We start from the raw sequence: 14,018 nt of genomic DNA on the forward strand, positions 1-14,018 counted from the left end.
ACCTGCTTGTGGCCAAGCCTAGTGGGCACCATGTGTCCACGTCCTGAAACTCTGTGGGGAGGGACAGTGGTTGCCCTCAGGGCCGGGCAGAGGAGGGAGTGCCTGCCTCAGGTTCCTGACCCCCAGGTGCCCAAAGCTCTGGGGAGGGAGGAGGGGCTCGGGCATGCGTTCACATCACCAAGAGAGGGTCAGAAACAAATGCTTATCAAAATATTTTATTTAGGAGACCCCTCAAAAAAAGACCCTCCACAATAGACAGACGCCCCAACAATACCCTTGGCCTTACTTTTTTTTTTTTCCTTTTTAAATCAACTAAAACAATTTGATGCTTAAAATAAAAGACAGGGATTTTTTTTCCCAGACTTCAGTCAAGAATCTATATTCTGACCGGGGTGAGGTGCAGCAGGTCGCCCCCTTTCCGGTTTTCTTGCTACACGGTGAGGAGAGTGCAGTATGAGGGTCCGAGACACACAGCGAGGGCAGCAAAGGAGGACAAGGGAGCAAAAGGTGGACACGGTGCCCGTCCGGGACGGTGCTGCTCGGTGCGCCACATCTGAGCTGCTGTCTGGGTGCTGTGCGGAGGCAGCTGGGACCCAGCATCATCTTTACTCGGGGGGTGGCTTCTTTTCCAGCGAGAGAAAAAATTTTTTCCCCTTTTTTAAATTTTTAAAAAGAATTGCAGTCAAAATTAAGACAGTAACTGCAAAATCCAAAACGGCTTGGCTCACGTACGTATAAAAACCTGCGAGTCTCTGCTCCGCTCCCGGCCTACACTTTGCCGGGGATCTTGGCCCGCTTGCGGGCGATGGCATCTTCCACAGCCTTGAGCTGTTTCAGGAGTTCCTCGCGCCTGGACAGCGTGCTGGCCTTCCCGGCCTTGGTGCTGGGGACACTGGGGGCAGCCGCGTCCACGGCCTTGCCAGGCACACTTGTGACTTTGCTGGAGCCCTTAGACGGGGGCGACAGTTGGCGCTTCCTGTGGGGAGAGGTAGACTGTCAGGAGGAGGGGCAACCCCGCAGCCCTCCTCTGGTGAGCCCCTAAAGATGCCCCTCATCTCACTGAGCAGCACTCACCTGTCTGGCTGAGCTGTGGGGGTCTTGGGGTTTTGAGCTCTCTGGCGCTCGGGCTTCGGGGAGCTGAGCCTACCCCCTGACTTACGGTCCCGGGAACCTGCAACGTGGGCGGAGGTGAGATGATCACACGTTACACTGGGCCAGGGACAGCGAGTGTCGTCTTCCGATGCCAATCTTTATATGGGGGGGCAGCCTTTACTACCGGGGGTTCCAATACAGAACCAGGGACACGGCAGCGGGAAATAAGAGCCGAGAGCTCCGCACCGGGTTCCTGGTTGCCCTGTGCATCCATTTGGCATCATGGGAGCCCACCGGGAAGTCCCCCTCTCCCTGCTGCTGATGCCTGGATGGCTCACCTCGGTCTGGGGACAGGTTGGCGCGCTTGGCCGGAGGACTCAGCCTGTCCTTGTCTGAGGGTTCGTAGCGTTTCCTGCTGGCTTTGTCAGTGGCCTGAAACAACGAAGGCACTGCCGTGAGCAGCAGGTGGAAGGCTTGTCCTCCCCTTCCCACGTGCTGGGACCCCCGAGCCTGTGTTCCCTGGACGTTGGCCACACAAGCAGCCAGCAGGGGGGAGGTGCTTGACATGTTCACTTCCCTTAGCCATGTTGTGCAGAACTAGGTGGTTCCCAGCTGGCCAGGCCGGCACCCTGGGGCCGTTACTCAACATCGCCCACTCGGGAGACAACCTGCTGCTTTTGGCAAGTGCCACTGAGTCAGCTCCAACTCACAACAACCCTTCACAGGGTTTGAACCGCCGATCTTGAGATAGCAGCCCAGTGCTAATCTTCCTGTAGCACACCAGGCCTCCGAGAGGCTACCAGGTGACGGGGGATGCTCCGTCTCTCTCCGGGCTGCCCACAGGTGTAGTGACCCCAGGCTCGGCTGCCCCATGGGCTCACCTTATTGATCAGGGTCAGCTTGATCTCCTTGTGGGCCACAAAGGGGGCCTGCAGGGGCTGCCCCGGTGGTGCCTGCTGAGGGGTAGAAGGCTGCTGGGAAGACCTGTTGCCTGCTGAGGGCTTGGCGGACTTGGGGGCCTGTGTGGAAGGGTCCCTTTTCCGCTTCTCCTCTTTAATGCCATCTTCCTTTTTAGATTTTCCTGTAAAACAGACCCAGTTACTGTGCGTCACTTTGCGGAGGAAAGAGCAAAAGTGTGGCCATGCCGAGAGTCCCCTTGCACCCTCCGGCATGGGCCTGTACCTCGGCGTTTCTGTGTACCAGCAGTGGGCCCTATTCCTGCTCCACAGTCCGGGGCCATCACATACCTTTGTCCTTCTTGGTCTGGGCTGGGCTGGGGGAGCGTGAGCTGGCTGAGGAGACCGGACTGGCTAGGTCTGCGTACATGTCCTCTGAGTCCACGCTGTGTGCTGAACTGCTGCTCGACGTGGCACTGGACACGGAGGAGACACTGCTCACGCTCAGGGACCTGTGGGCCAAGCACAGAGCGTGTGTGGGTGCCCAGGTCACTACAGCGAGGCTCCTACTTCCCTGATGCTGGGAGGGACACATGGGTACAGGTGACTCAAGTTCATCAGAAGAGTCCGGTTCAGTATGCAAAACCGATGACACCGTTCACCTCCAGTAAGTCATTAGACGTGAGCTCACAGACTGGAGGGACATAGTAGGAAGAGGTGGGAGATGACGCCCACAGTGTCCGCTACACACAGACGGGAAAGGCAGCGGCAGGACTCCTGGTCTGCTGCTTGTCTCCCTGGGGGGCTGGAACGGACAATCTAATGGGATTTTCCTGGTTTTCTACAGGTTAGGTCTTTAAGTATTCTAGCATAGCATTAAGTGCCGTCCAGTCGGTTCCGACCCACAGCGACCCTGTACAGGGTTTCCGAGGGTGTAAATCCTTACGGGAGCAGAAAGCCTCACCTTTCTCCCGCGGAGCGGCTGGTAGTTTCGAACTGCTGACCGATTCGTAACCACTACACTACCTGAAGTACTAAAAGATATGGTCAAACATATAAACTGATTTCTGACGCTACCTTCTCAGTAAACTAGAATTATTACTTGTTCTTCTTGGCCTTGCTTGGGGAATTTTCTCCTTCCCTACTGAGACTGCAGAAAGAAGAAGGTTCTGGAACGCATGTCACTGCCGCTCCTGAGGTGCCCCCTGGTGCCTCAGTTGCCTTTACCACACTAGGGCTCTTAGGGGGAGCCTGACCCCAGTGTTCCCGGGGAGGACCCAGAACTAGACAGGGACCCCGACAATGACCTGGATCTGGAGCTCGAACCGCTGTAGCTGGAGCCGCTGCCGCTGCCACTGCCGCTGAGCGTCCGCCTGCAACACGAGCGGGTCATCAGGCCACCTCCCTTCCTGTAGGGGCTCAGGGGGAGCTGATGGCTCTGTGGGGGGGCCTCCTTACCTCCTGGGAGGGGTCCTGGCCTGCCGCTCCTTCCTCCTGGCTTCCCGAGCATCCCCTGGCTTGGCAGGCTCAGGGGCGGGGGCAGTGGCTTTGGTGGCTGGTGGTAGGGCAGGGGGTGGGGCAGGCTTCTTCACGGGCTTCTCCCTGAGAGACAGAGGTGCACAGGACAGAGTGAGGGACCCCTCCCCGCCACTTAGAGGCTTCTCAGACAGCAGCCTCTGTGCCTACCCAGCCCGACAGGATCAAAGTCAGGGTGGTCCCTGACACTCTGCAACACAAGACTCATGGCCCCTGAAAGCTTTTCTCTGGCGACACCATCACATCAGTAGCAGTGACGCAGGTACAGAAAGTGGCCGGCGCAGAGGTTCGTGCTCTGATGGCAGCAGCTCCACATGCCCCCGGGTCTGCTGATGCTCGGGGCTCCCTGTGAACTGACTCTTTAGGGACGGAAGAGCCCCCTGCCGCCGCAGTAACATATTCATCCCAATGCCCTTACCCTGCTTTTCCGGGCGGCGGGGCTGGTTCCCCCTTGGTTCTGATGGAAGGTCTGTGTGGGGAAGGTGATGGAGACGGAGATGGAGACGAGGAGAAGGACCGAGACCTAGGAGCAAGCAGAGCGCTATGGTCAAGGATGCGCTAGGGCCCGCGTGCTTCCAGAAGGGACAATGGCCAGGCGCAGCTCCCTGACTGGAAGTTTCTGTCCCACCTGCCCATCCTGAATCCCTGCTCAGACCAGCAGCGAGGAGCCAAAGGTCTGGGAGGTGGGACCTCCGCAGGGAAGCTATGTTTGCTGAGACTCTTAGACATTTATGAGATGCAGGCTCAGGACCGGGTCCCAGTAGCAAGAGGCCAGAGAGCCGGGTGTCACACTGCATCCGGCAGCAGGAGTGGCGGGCCCCAACGCAGCTGTGAGCACTGTGCTCCCCCACAGCTGTCTCTGACACTACAGTGACACTCCAGGCAGGAACACAGCCCAGGCTGGTAAGTATGCCCACCTGAGTCCCCAGTTGCAGAGACTCAGTGCTCCTGGGAAATGGCCCAGCCCAGAGAACGCTCGCTATCGCATCCAGGAAATGGTCTGTGAGGCGCTTCTGAGAGGAGCCTGTGGGGCGTGTGTGTGCTCACGTACCTGGACCGGCTCCCAGAGAAGGAGCTGTGTCTGGACGAGCGGCTGGAATAGGAGCTGTATGATGAAGACCTAGAGTGGGACCGCGAGGAGCCGGAGCCAGAGTATGATGATGATCTGGACGATGACCTGCGTTCAGGGAGAGCGGACATGCTGGAGGTCCAGGGGCGCTGACCATGCACAGCCCCAGCCTCCAGAGGGGCCATGCTGGAGGTCCAGGGGCGCTGACCCAGACATGGCCCTGGCCCCCCGAATCTTTCCAAAGCCACGGGGCCTCTTTACCTGGAGGAGTTGGAGGCGGAGGCTGATGAAGCAGATGGTTTTCGACGCCTTCGTGCCCTGCTAGGGGAGACGGATGCTCCAAGTTTCTTCTTGGGGGACTTGGATCGGCGCCAAGGGTCCTTCCACTCATCTGCCCGCTTCACCGGGGCGCCTGTAGAGGTGGCCTCCTTCTTTGGTGGCTCAGCTTGCCGGCTACAAGGCAGAGCAATGGGTTCCTACAGACACCCTTGTCCCACTGTGCTGGGACCATGGGGCTGACTCTGGGCTCAAAGAAGAGCCAGTGGACGAGTGACTCCACCCCAAGGGAGACGAGAGCCTCCAGGAGAGAGTCCGCTGCCACATCGCACACCGCGTGGCTCTCCCAGAGCAGGACTAAGTCCACCACCTGGAGGCTGGGCTGGCCTGGGACCCCCTCTCCCCACCAGGATGCACGGCGGCAAGGATGGCACCAGGAAGGAGGCTCTGCAGTGGGTCTGCCTGGGCACCAGTCCCGGGGCACTAACTACACCACTCAACTGCAATCATTTTTGAATGCAGACAGAACCTTCAAAGTGCCATAGGGTAAAGGGATCCGCAGCTTTAGTGGGTAAAACAAGAGTTCATTTAAGAGTTGTAGAAACCACAATTAAACAGGAAATGGAAAGCATTGGTATTCCACTCCCCCGCAATGTGTCTTCGTGCTCGGACCTGGGACCACAGTGCTGCTGGGTGGACGCTGCTGGACCTTTTTCCTTTTGTTTCCATGCTGTGACCTTCACTGCTTGTGCAGTAACTCACTTGTTTATCAGAGGTTACATCTCTAAACACGTCTAAGTTTTTACCCACTAACCTGTCAGACATCTTTATGGACATCTGGTATTTTAAAGCAAATTCCTAGGAAGTAAACTAAGTGGGTCAGAGAAAAACAAGCGTTTAGTAAATGGTCAACTCTTCCTCACAGGATGGCTGCCCGTCAGCCTGCCCTCTCACCTAAAGCCACATGCACATAACTCCAACACTCAGGTGCACCTATGGGACTCTCGTTAGGTTATTCATCTGAGAAGAATAAAGACCTTGGTCCTGAACCTCTCAGCACAACAAACATCGCACTGCACACTTAATTTGGGGCTACATTATGGCATCAGCAAACGCTCACAGGGTTTTCCATCAAAGGTTCTGCCTTTGTGCAGACGTGCCCTTCTCTCTGCTCAGTCAAGTGGCTCCCTGTGGAACAGCCTCTAGTGGGACTCGGGACAGAATTTCCTGAATGGGTCTGAGCCCTACTAGAGGCTTGGGGTGAGCATTTGAAAAGCTCCTTTAAGGGAAAATGTTGCGAGTGAGGCTGAGCGTGACCAGGCCACTATCAAGTGCCAGGCTGTGTCCACGGCATCGCACCGGTCTCCCCTCCCCAACGTCTCATAACCATGGAGCTTTACCCGACTCAGCCATGCAGCTGACAACCAGCCAGCTCGGGGACACAGGCTACCAGGTTTCCTGGGTGACTCCCTCAGGAAACCCTTGTGTGTACATCAGGATCTCAGACTGGCATTGTACACACTGAGCGATACCTAGAAGGCAGGCTGGGGGCCCAGGGACCCCAGGTCTCAGTGGCAGAGGCTAGGGGAAGGCCGAGATCTCAAGACACGGTCCTATCACCTGCTCTCTCCTAGTCCAGATGCAGGGGTCTTCTGGAAGACAGCTCCTTCCCATGAACATGAGACAACCAGCCCCAACATAGACTACCCAGACCTGGAGGAGCCAGAGGGAAAAACCACAATGGGACCAAGAGGGAACACAGTCACCCCCCCCCACCCCAAACACACACATTCTCACATGTGTGAGGGGGGTGCCATGTCGGTAGAGCAGAATTTGCATAAACCTTTCTAAGACCCACAGCTGCCCCCACCTGGTGAAGGAAGTGGCTCTCCCTCGCACATCCACCATGATCTTATCTTTGAGGCCACAGGAGGGATTCTCCGGAGACAAAGTCCATTTACTAAGCACGTCAATACACCTGGAGGCTAAAGCAAGTGTAGAGCCCCAAGGCCCTGGGTCCATAGCCCACAGACGGTCACACAGAAGCCCAGTGCCAAGCCAGCCTGAGAAGTCCGCTGCCCAGTGAAGCTCAGGGTTAAAAAGGGCTAAAGGACTGTGGTCCTCTCCGCACATCCAACAGAGCGAAGTTAACCCCTAATACAGACACACAACAGGGAATCTGAGTTCTCCCCTCTGGGACTTGCTTACTCCCATTTGTGGAAAAATTCAGAAGACCTTTGCCAACAGTTTCTCCTTCATCTTTTCCCTGTGAGACCTTGTGGAGACCAACAAAGGGCCCAGCATGCTATGTGGTTCCCTGAGGGTCAGCCTGTGTTCTATCTCTGCTCAGGGCTTCCCTGGACTTCTGCCTGCCTCCTCTGACCATCACCATCACCATCACCTACAAAGCGGATAGACAACTCCAGAGGAAGACAACTCCAGAGGAGACCCCAGCCCACCTGAGGCTGGGCCACGGCCACCTTTGGCCTGACATGGAGCCTCCCCTGGCTACACATGCATTGCCTGGCTCTCTCTTAAGGACCTGTGTGCAAATGACAGAGATACTGACAGGATAAGGGATAACTTGTACTTCCTACTAACACGTCTCCGTCTCCCTTTGCACCCGGCCGGCTCTCGAGAGTACCCTCGAGACACACCTAGTCCCTCTGGTCTAGGACTTGGCTGTGTGTCACTGACCCTCCAAGGGAGAAGACAGGCAAGCCTGCGTACCCTGGGGCGGGGGGTGGGGCACACTACTACCGTTGTGACCCACCAATCGTATAAATGTGTCTGAATTTAACCGCCAACAAGTGAAGTCTGAGAAACTCCACTCAGGTAGCAATGACAACATTCATCCCCACAGACGTACGCTCTAACTGCTGGAAACACAGTCCTTCCTTTGTGTGACTTCAGGGGACCACACACCTGTAGGGTCCCACTGGTTCACACAGCAAGGCTGCTGTTAGGACAGCCGTGTACACTGCCCCCGCACTCCGGCCCACCCGCGACACCTCGCAACAAAGCAGGGCGGTAACGTCAGAGAGCGCAGCAGCCTGGCGAAGCTAACCGACGGCGGCAGCTTCTGGAAGACTGGCAGCCTCAGAAACCCTCTGGGCCGTTCCCCTCTGCCCTGCAGTGGGTTTTCGTCCCTTTCTGTAAGGAGGCCAGGTGGCACAGTGTTTAAGCGCTCAGCTACGGACCGAACCTGCTAGCCCTCTGTGGAAGGAAGATGAGGCAGTCTGTCTCTGTGAAGACGGGCAGCCTCGGGGACCGGGATCCTGCAGGGACACTACCCTTCAATGAGATCTGCAAGGCTGCTTCTAGCTCATGAGGACACCTGCATGAATCTGCATTTATCCAAGAGCTCTAGGTGGGAGACTACCCACAATTAGATTCCAATACACAAAACACCACTAGGTATTCCTGTCATCACACAGGCACCTTCTGGACTGCATTACTGGATAGGCCGTGAAGGACTTTCAGAAACCTGTCCAACCCGGTGTTCTGAGCTGGGCAGCCAGGGGGAGCAGAGCTTCCCCTGTTAGTGCTAGGGAACTGGAGCAGGGAGCAGCCATGTGTCCTCAGAGCCTGTGGGGAGCATGCCTGTAGGGAGTGCAGAGGGAGACCTGGGCACCCTGCCCAGTGTACTGTGTTCAGACAGGTGGCTGTGCCCTGGCACATACCCGAGACCTGCTGATGGCTGCTCTCAGAGCACCTCTCAAAAGTGAGGAAGGTGTTGGCACACACCAAAGCAGCACCTAAGATCAAGACAAGCAGCCTCCGTAACCCCGACAGCAGGGCATGATGGACGTGCCATGAGATGGACACGTCTGCTGGTGGACAGTATCAATATCGCAGGCGCCTCACCTCCCGAGAACTCAGAGGACCAAGTCCTAGAAGCACTTACACAAACTGAGGGAAACAGAACACTGCTTTTTGGTAAAAAAGAGCAAGCGACAAAGGACGAGCCTGTCAGCTCTTACAGGGATCCAGGCGGAGGGTCCCATGGCCTCAGCTGGGCAGACAGATGCCAACGGCAGCAGGGAGATCACAGCCCTGACTTACATGGCGGGGCGAGAGCGGCCTGTGTTAAGCCCACAAAGTCCCAACAACGGACGAGCAGCCCCTCACCAGGAAGACAACCCAGCCCTCACGGGACAGGAAAGGCCTCCGAGGTAAACCCGGAGCTCCGGGAAACCACCTACAAGACAGCAGACGGTGCCGGCCCCTGGGACAGGAAGGGCCTATTTATAACTCACGGCTACTGGAGAGCATTGGCCTGTGTCCGGGAACACTACACTACCTGCCTCAGCCTCCCCCGTCACCACACCTGCCAAGTAGGTGCTCCCAAAGGGACTTCCCCTGCTTACACAGACGCCATCTAGAGAGGGCTGAAAGGTTTCTGTCTAAAAATAGCAACATGTGGTGACGTGCAAAGGTCCCCAAAACTGTCACCACCAGGAGGGAGGCCTTAGTGGCCTGGCTCCACCCAGCAGGACATGGGCTAGCAGTGAGCTAGGAGTGGACAGCCAGGCTGCTGTGAGAAAAGGTAGTCCCCAGAAAGAAGAGACAGGCTGAGTGGCCTGGACCCCCTTGGTGGCAGATGTCCTGCTGGTTCCTGGTCCAGCTGCCACTCGTCTGCTTGTGTCTTCCTCTCCTGGGGCCGGGGCTGCAGTACAGTGTTTACTGTGAATGTCAATGGGACCCTAGAGACAAGGCCTGAGATTCCCCTGCAGAAAGCCTCTGTCTGCTCTGTGGCTGAAGACAGAATCCTCCCTTCCATGCAGGGTCTGACCATGTTACCAGGAAAAGAGCCCTTTCCCTCGGGCTGCCGACTCCTACGAGGAAACCGGCCTGAGAAGTGCTCACAGCAGCTCGGCTGCTCCCAGGAAGAGGAAATGGAGCCCAGCCCTGGAAAATCCTGGGCTGCTGAAACCCTGGAAAGCCAGAGGCTGAGAGGACTAGGGAGGCACCCACTCATGCCACACCAGGAGCGTTCTAGGAGAGGAGACAAGACCCATGACCCATATAAGGACAGGAAGAAGTGAGCTGGTCATGGTCTCGTGACCCAGCTCAGACTGGACTGCCCCGGAACCTGTCCTAAGCTTTCCGCAACTTCACTGCACTCTGCTGCCTCGGTCTTCGTGACGTGAGGTCAGGCAATGGATTCTCAGATATGACACCAAAGGCCTAGTCCACGTAAGCGAAACCATAAGAAAAAACTGGATGGGATCAAAGCAAAATCCTGTGCTCCAAAAGACACAAGCAAGTAAGCAAAAAGACAACCCAATGCGGGTCCGTTTACCTGAGAACCATCTCTAAACTCCGCACGCCGCACTTTGTCCCTCACCCTGCTCCTAGCACCTCGGGACCCATGCAGAGTGGCACTGATGAGGCCGGAAGTATCCCCAGGAAGCAGAAATGTCACAGTGCGCCAAGCACCCAGGTTGTCCCTCATTTCAAGATGAGTGAATCAGCTTAGGGAGCACCCATCGTGAAATCAGCAAAGGGACTTCCTGACACTGTCGCTGGTAGCATGTATGCAGACCTCACACGTATTCTGAAATTCTTTTTGATCTCCTACTGAAAATGCAGCTTTTACATGGGGTCAGTGTCTGAGGCGGATCACCTACAACAGCCTCACTTAAGGCACTCTTTAGGTTACTGGAAAGGATTCCCATCAATTGTAGGGCAGTAATCAAGTTTCTGTGAAGTCAAAAGCTCTATGAAGACTTTTGACTGTGTGTGTGGTTGCTGATGCCCTGAGCCCCTGCAGAGCTGTAGACCTCTATGGAGAAAGAACACGTCCGACGCAACAACACAAAGACCAAGCAGCAATTTAAAGACGGACCAAGGACTCGCAGAGCCCTGGACGACACGGAGCCTACCTTGGTGGCTGTGGGGAACGAGCCTTTGGTTTGTCTTTCTCCTTGTCCCGCTCCCGCTCTCGGTGCTGCCGGTCCTTCTCATCGCGCTTGGCACGTTCACGCTCCCACTCCTCTTTCCTCCGCTGCCGCTCCTTGTCCCGCTCCCGCTGTTCGCGCTCTCGCTCCCTCTGGCGACGCTCACGCTCCCGTTCACGCTCCCGTTCACGCTCACGCTCCCGCTGCCGGTTCTCACGCTCTCGCTCCCGCTCCCTCTCCTGGAATAAAAAGCCAGACACGTGAGCACACGTGAGTCAGGCCCCTCCTCCAGCCCTGTGGTGGTCACGTGCTGGAGCCCACGTGGGGGCAGGTGGGCAGGACTACAACAGGATGAGCACAGCCCCCACCCAAGACTGCTCCTTGGTCCTAGAAAATCCTTAAAGAGCTGCTCTGCCTGCTGTCCTACTCCAGCATGAGTAAGTGGAAGGTTCTGCTGCCCCGGGCCTTCATCCCGGCCCCAGCTCAGGGCCTAGCTGTGGTGGGACGTGGCCCCATCTGAAGACTGCTCAAGAGCTGGACAAGATGGGCAACAAGGGCGTGGGATATCTGCTAGGGTCTTTCTATTCTGATCTCTGAGGGCTCAGCTGGAGAGTCCCACGCAGTAGCCTCCTAAACACACACGCACTAACCCATCTTTCTTTGCAAGCAGCTTTTCCCTACCTCCCTGCAAGCTCTGGAGCACGGATATTAATAAATAAAGCTCACATTCAGAGGTGTGGATGCAGGGGACCTAACTATGAAGAGAATCAAGTACATGCTGCCCAGCCCGCCCGACTGTTACAATGCTGTTACACTGAACTGGAAAAGAGCTAACCCTAACCCGCCCCCGCAAGCCCCGCTGTATAGTCACCAGGCCAACTCTGTATAGACACACACACACACACAACCACAGCCAGAGCCCAGCTAAACCCACAAAGTCCTGTGCACACCACAGTTCTCACCCATGAATCTTAATGACAGGGGGTGACTCTCGGAAGCAGCCCATACTCACTCGGTAGTTGTGATACGGTTCTGTCTCTGTATATTGCACCCGGAAGTTCTCGTATTGGCCACCTCGCCAGAACCGCTCTATTTCATAGTCATAGTATGGGTCTGCATAAGGCTCAAGTCTGTAAAGAAGGGAAGAAAGTATGAATCTCAAATGTTTTACGTAAGTTCCTGTACCACACCCAGTAGCTCTGGATGCTGTGTCCCAGGACTACAAGGCCGACTCTACAGGAGTCCCCACCGCCTGTGTGTTGGCGTGTCATCCTGTGCTGACTGACATGTCAGCGCGTTGTCCTGTGGTGACTGGCATGTCAGTGTGTGGTCCTGTGCTGACATGTCAGCGTGTCATACTGTGGTGAGTGGCGTGTCAGCATGTCATACTGTGGTGACTGGCATGTCAGTGTGTTGTCCTGTGGTGACTGACATGCCAGCGTGTTGTACTGTGCTGTCGTGTCAGCGTGTCATAGTGTGCTGACTGGCGTGTCGCTATGAAGCTGGAAACTACCCCATCGGCATTTTGAATGCTGGCTGGACCACCCATGGTAGAAAGGTTTCAGCTGAGCTTCCAGACCAAGACAGACAAGAAGGACAGACTCTTTCTGAAAAGCAGGGGACACTGTCAGACAGCTCCAAAACCCTACCTACTGAAACATGACGAATGGCACCAGGATACTGTCCCAGAGAGTCCCGGTGTGGGGTTGTTGGTTAATGCGCTGGACTACTGAGTCCGCTTGAACCACAAGGCTGGCGGATCAAGCTCACAGCTGCTCCTCGGAAACCCCATAGAGTGTCTAAGGGCTGGAACCCTACTCTATAGCACTTAGTAACAACTGTTAGATACAGTGTCCGAAGATGAACCCACGTTGAGAGGCATCAAACACAATGAGGAAGAGCTGCCAGTGATGGCGCTAATGGAGGAAAGTTTCTGGTGCCTCATCTGCTGATGGGGCACAACTCAAACATGGGATGTACGAAGTATGAATCTAGGACAATGGGTAGTTGTTAAAAATGAAATGGAACGCACAAACACTGATACCTTAGGCATTAGTGAGCTGAAATGGACTGGTATTGGCCATTTTGAATCTGACAATCACATGGTTTACTATGCCAGGAATGACAAATTGAAGAGGAATAGTGTTACATTCATTGTGAAAACAAACATTTCTAGATCTGTTGTGAAGACTAATGCTGTGATGGGGTAGTATCTACACACATACAGAGGAAGACCAGTTAACACCACTATTGTTCACAGTTATGCACAAACTAGTAAAGCCATGAGGATGAGACTGAAGAATTCTACCAACATATTATCAATACAAATGTTGGAAACGAAGGACCACTAGTTGGAAAATATGGCCTTGATGAAAGAAATGATGCTGGATATCACATGATAGAATTTTGCAAGACCAATGACTTTTTCATAGAAAATACTTTTTAAAATGTGGACTTTACCAAGATGGAACACACAGAAATCAAACTGACAACTTTGGAAAGAAATGGTGGAAACCAACCAAGAGGAAAGGAGTCTTCACATCGAGCTTCATTCAAACCTATTCCCTCTATACACAGGGTTCATAGGAATGAGCAAGTTAAGACATTGGCTACCTAAAATGGGGGTGGGGGCAGGGCTAAAAAGGCAAGAAGTAGCTGGCTTACAAGTTTCCAAGAGGAAGTTTAATTTCAGAGAATGTGGGGAAGGTAGAATCCCCACTGAATAAGTCTCCTCCTGTCTAGATGGGCTGGGTAAAAGGAAGGAGATGGGGATATGATTCATTGGTTCAATAGTGAGTAGCTGTTATCATATCTAACTGTGACTGTCATACTATAAAGTAGAGGTTATGTAGCAAAAAAGGGGGACGTTGTTAACCTTACAGTCCAGGAACAGAAGACCCTAGGACCATCAAGGGAGAAGAGCACGAGAAAAGGGGGACCCTAACCAGAGAAGCAGCGACACCAGAGATGGAGACAGAGATAGGGACATGGATAGATGGAACAGCTGAGGACTCTACAGACTCATGGAAAGACTAAGGCTGTGTGCTGGCAGCCAGGAGACAGGCTTCCAGAATGTGTGGCCTGTGGTTGTTTAAACGATTATCTCTCCCTGTGTGTTTTTTTATACATCAGGATTGGAGGAAGACTCATTAACAACCTGCGACACGCAGGTGATACAACCTTGATCGCTGAAAGTGAAGAGGACTTGAAACATTTACTTATGAAGATTAAAGAGCACAGCCTTCG

General features: G+C 54.8%; 1 protein-coding gene across 1 annotated transcript in view; it reads right to left on the reverse strand.

Annotated features, from left to right (window-relative positions):
- Positions 1-768: 768 nt before the first annotated feature.
- ZC3H18 (zinc finger CCCH-type containing 18) overlaps positions 769-14,018 on the reverse strand; it is a 33,402-nt gene continuing 20,152 nt past the window's right edge. The window contains exons 6-17 of the mRNA XM_006860113.1: positions 11,785-11,902; positions 10,758-11,011; positions 4,855-5,046; positions 4,576-4,701; positions 3,943-4,047; positions 3,447-3,590; positions 3,296-3,361; positions 2,340-2,500; positions 1,974-2,173; positions 1,431-1,524; positions 1,075-1,171; positions 769-976 (exon numbers count right to left, since the gene is read on the reverse strand). Of these exons, the coding sequence (XP_006860175.1) occupies positions 769-976; positions 1,075-1,171; positions 1,431-1,524; positions 1,974-2,173; positions 2,340-2,500; positions 3,296-3,361; positions 3,447-3,590; positions 3,943-4,047; positions 4,576-4,701; positions 4,855-5,046; positions 10,758-11,011; positions 11,785-11,902 (1,765 nt within the window). The remainder of the gene's footprint in view (positions 977-1,074; positions 1,172-1,430; positions 1,525-1,973; positions 2,174-2,339; positions 2,501-3,295; positions 3,362-3,446; positions 3,591-3,942; positions 4,048-4,575; positions 4,702-4,854; positions 5,047-10,757; positions 11,012-11,784; positions 11,903-14,018) is intronic.

This window comes from Chrysochloris asiatica, unplaced genomic scaffold (genome assembly GCF_000296735.1).
Source record: "Chrysochloris asiatica unplaced genomic scaffold, ChrAsi1.0 scaffold00037, whole genome shotgun sequence".
Taxonomy (NCBI): domain Eukaryota; kingdom Metazoa; phylum Chordata; class Mammalia; order Afrosoricida; family Chrysochloridae; genus Chrysochloris; species Chrysochloris asiatica.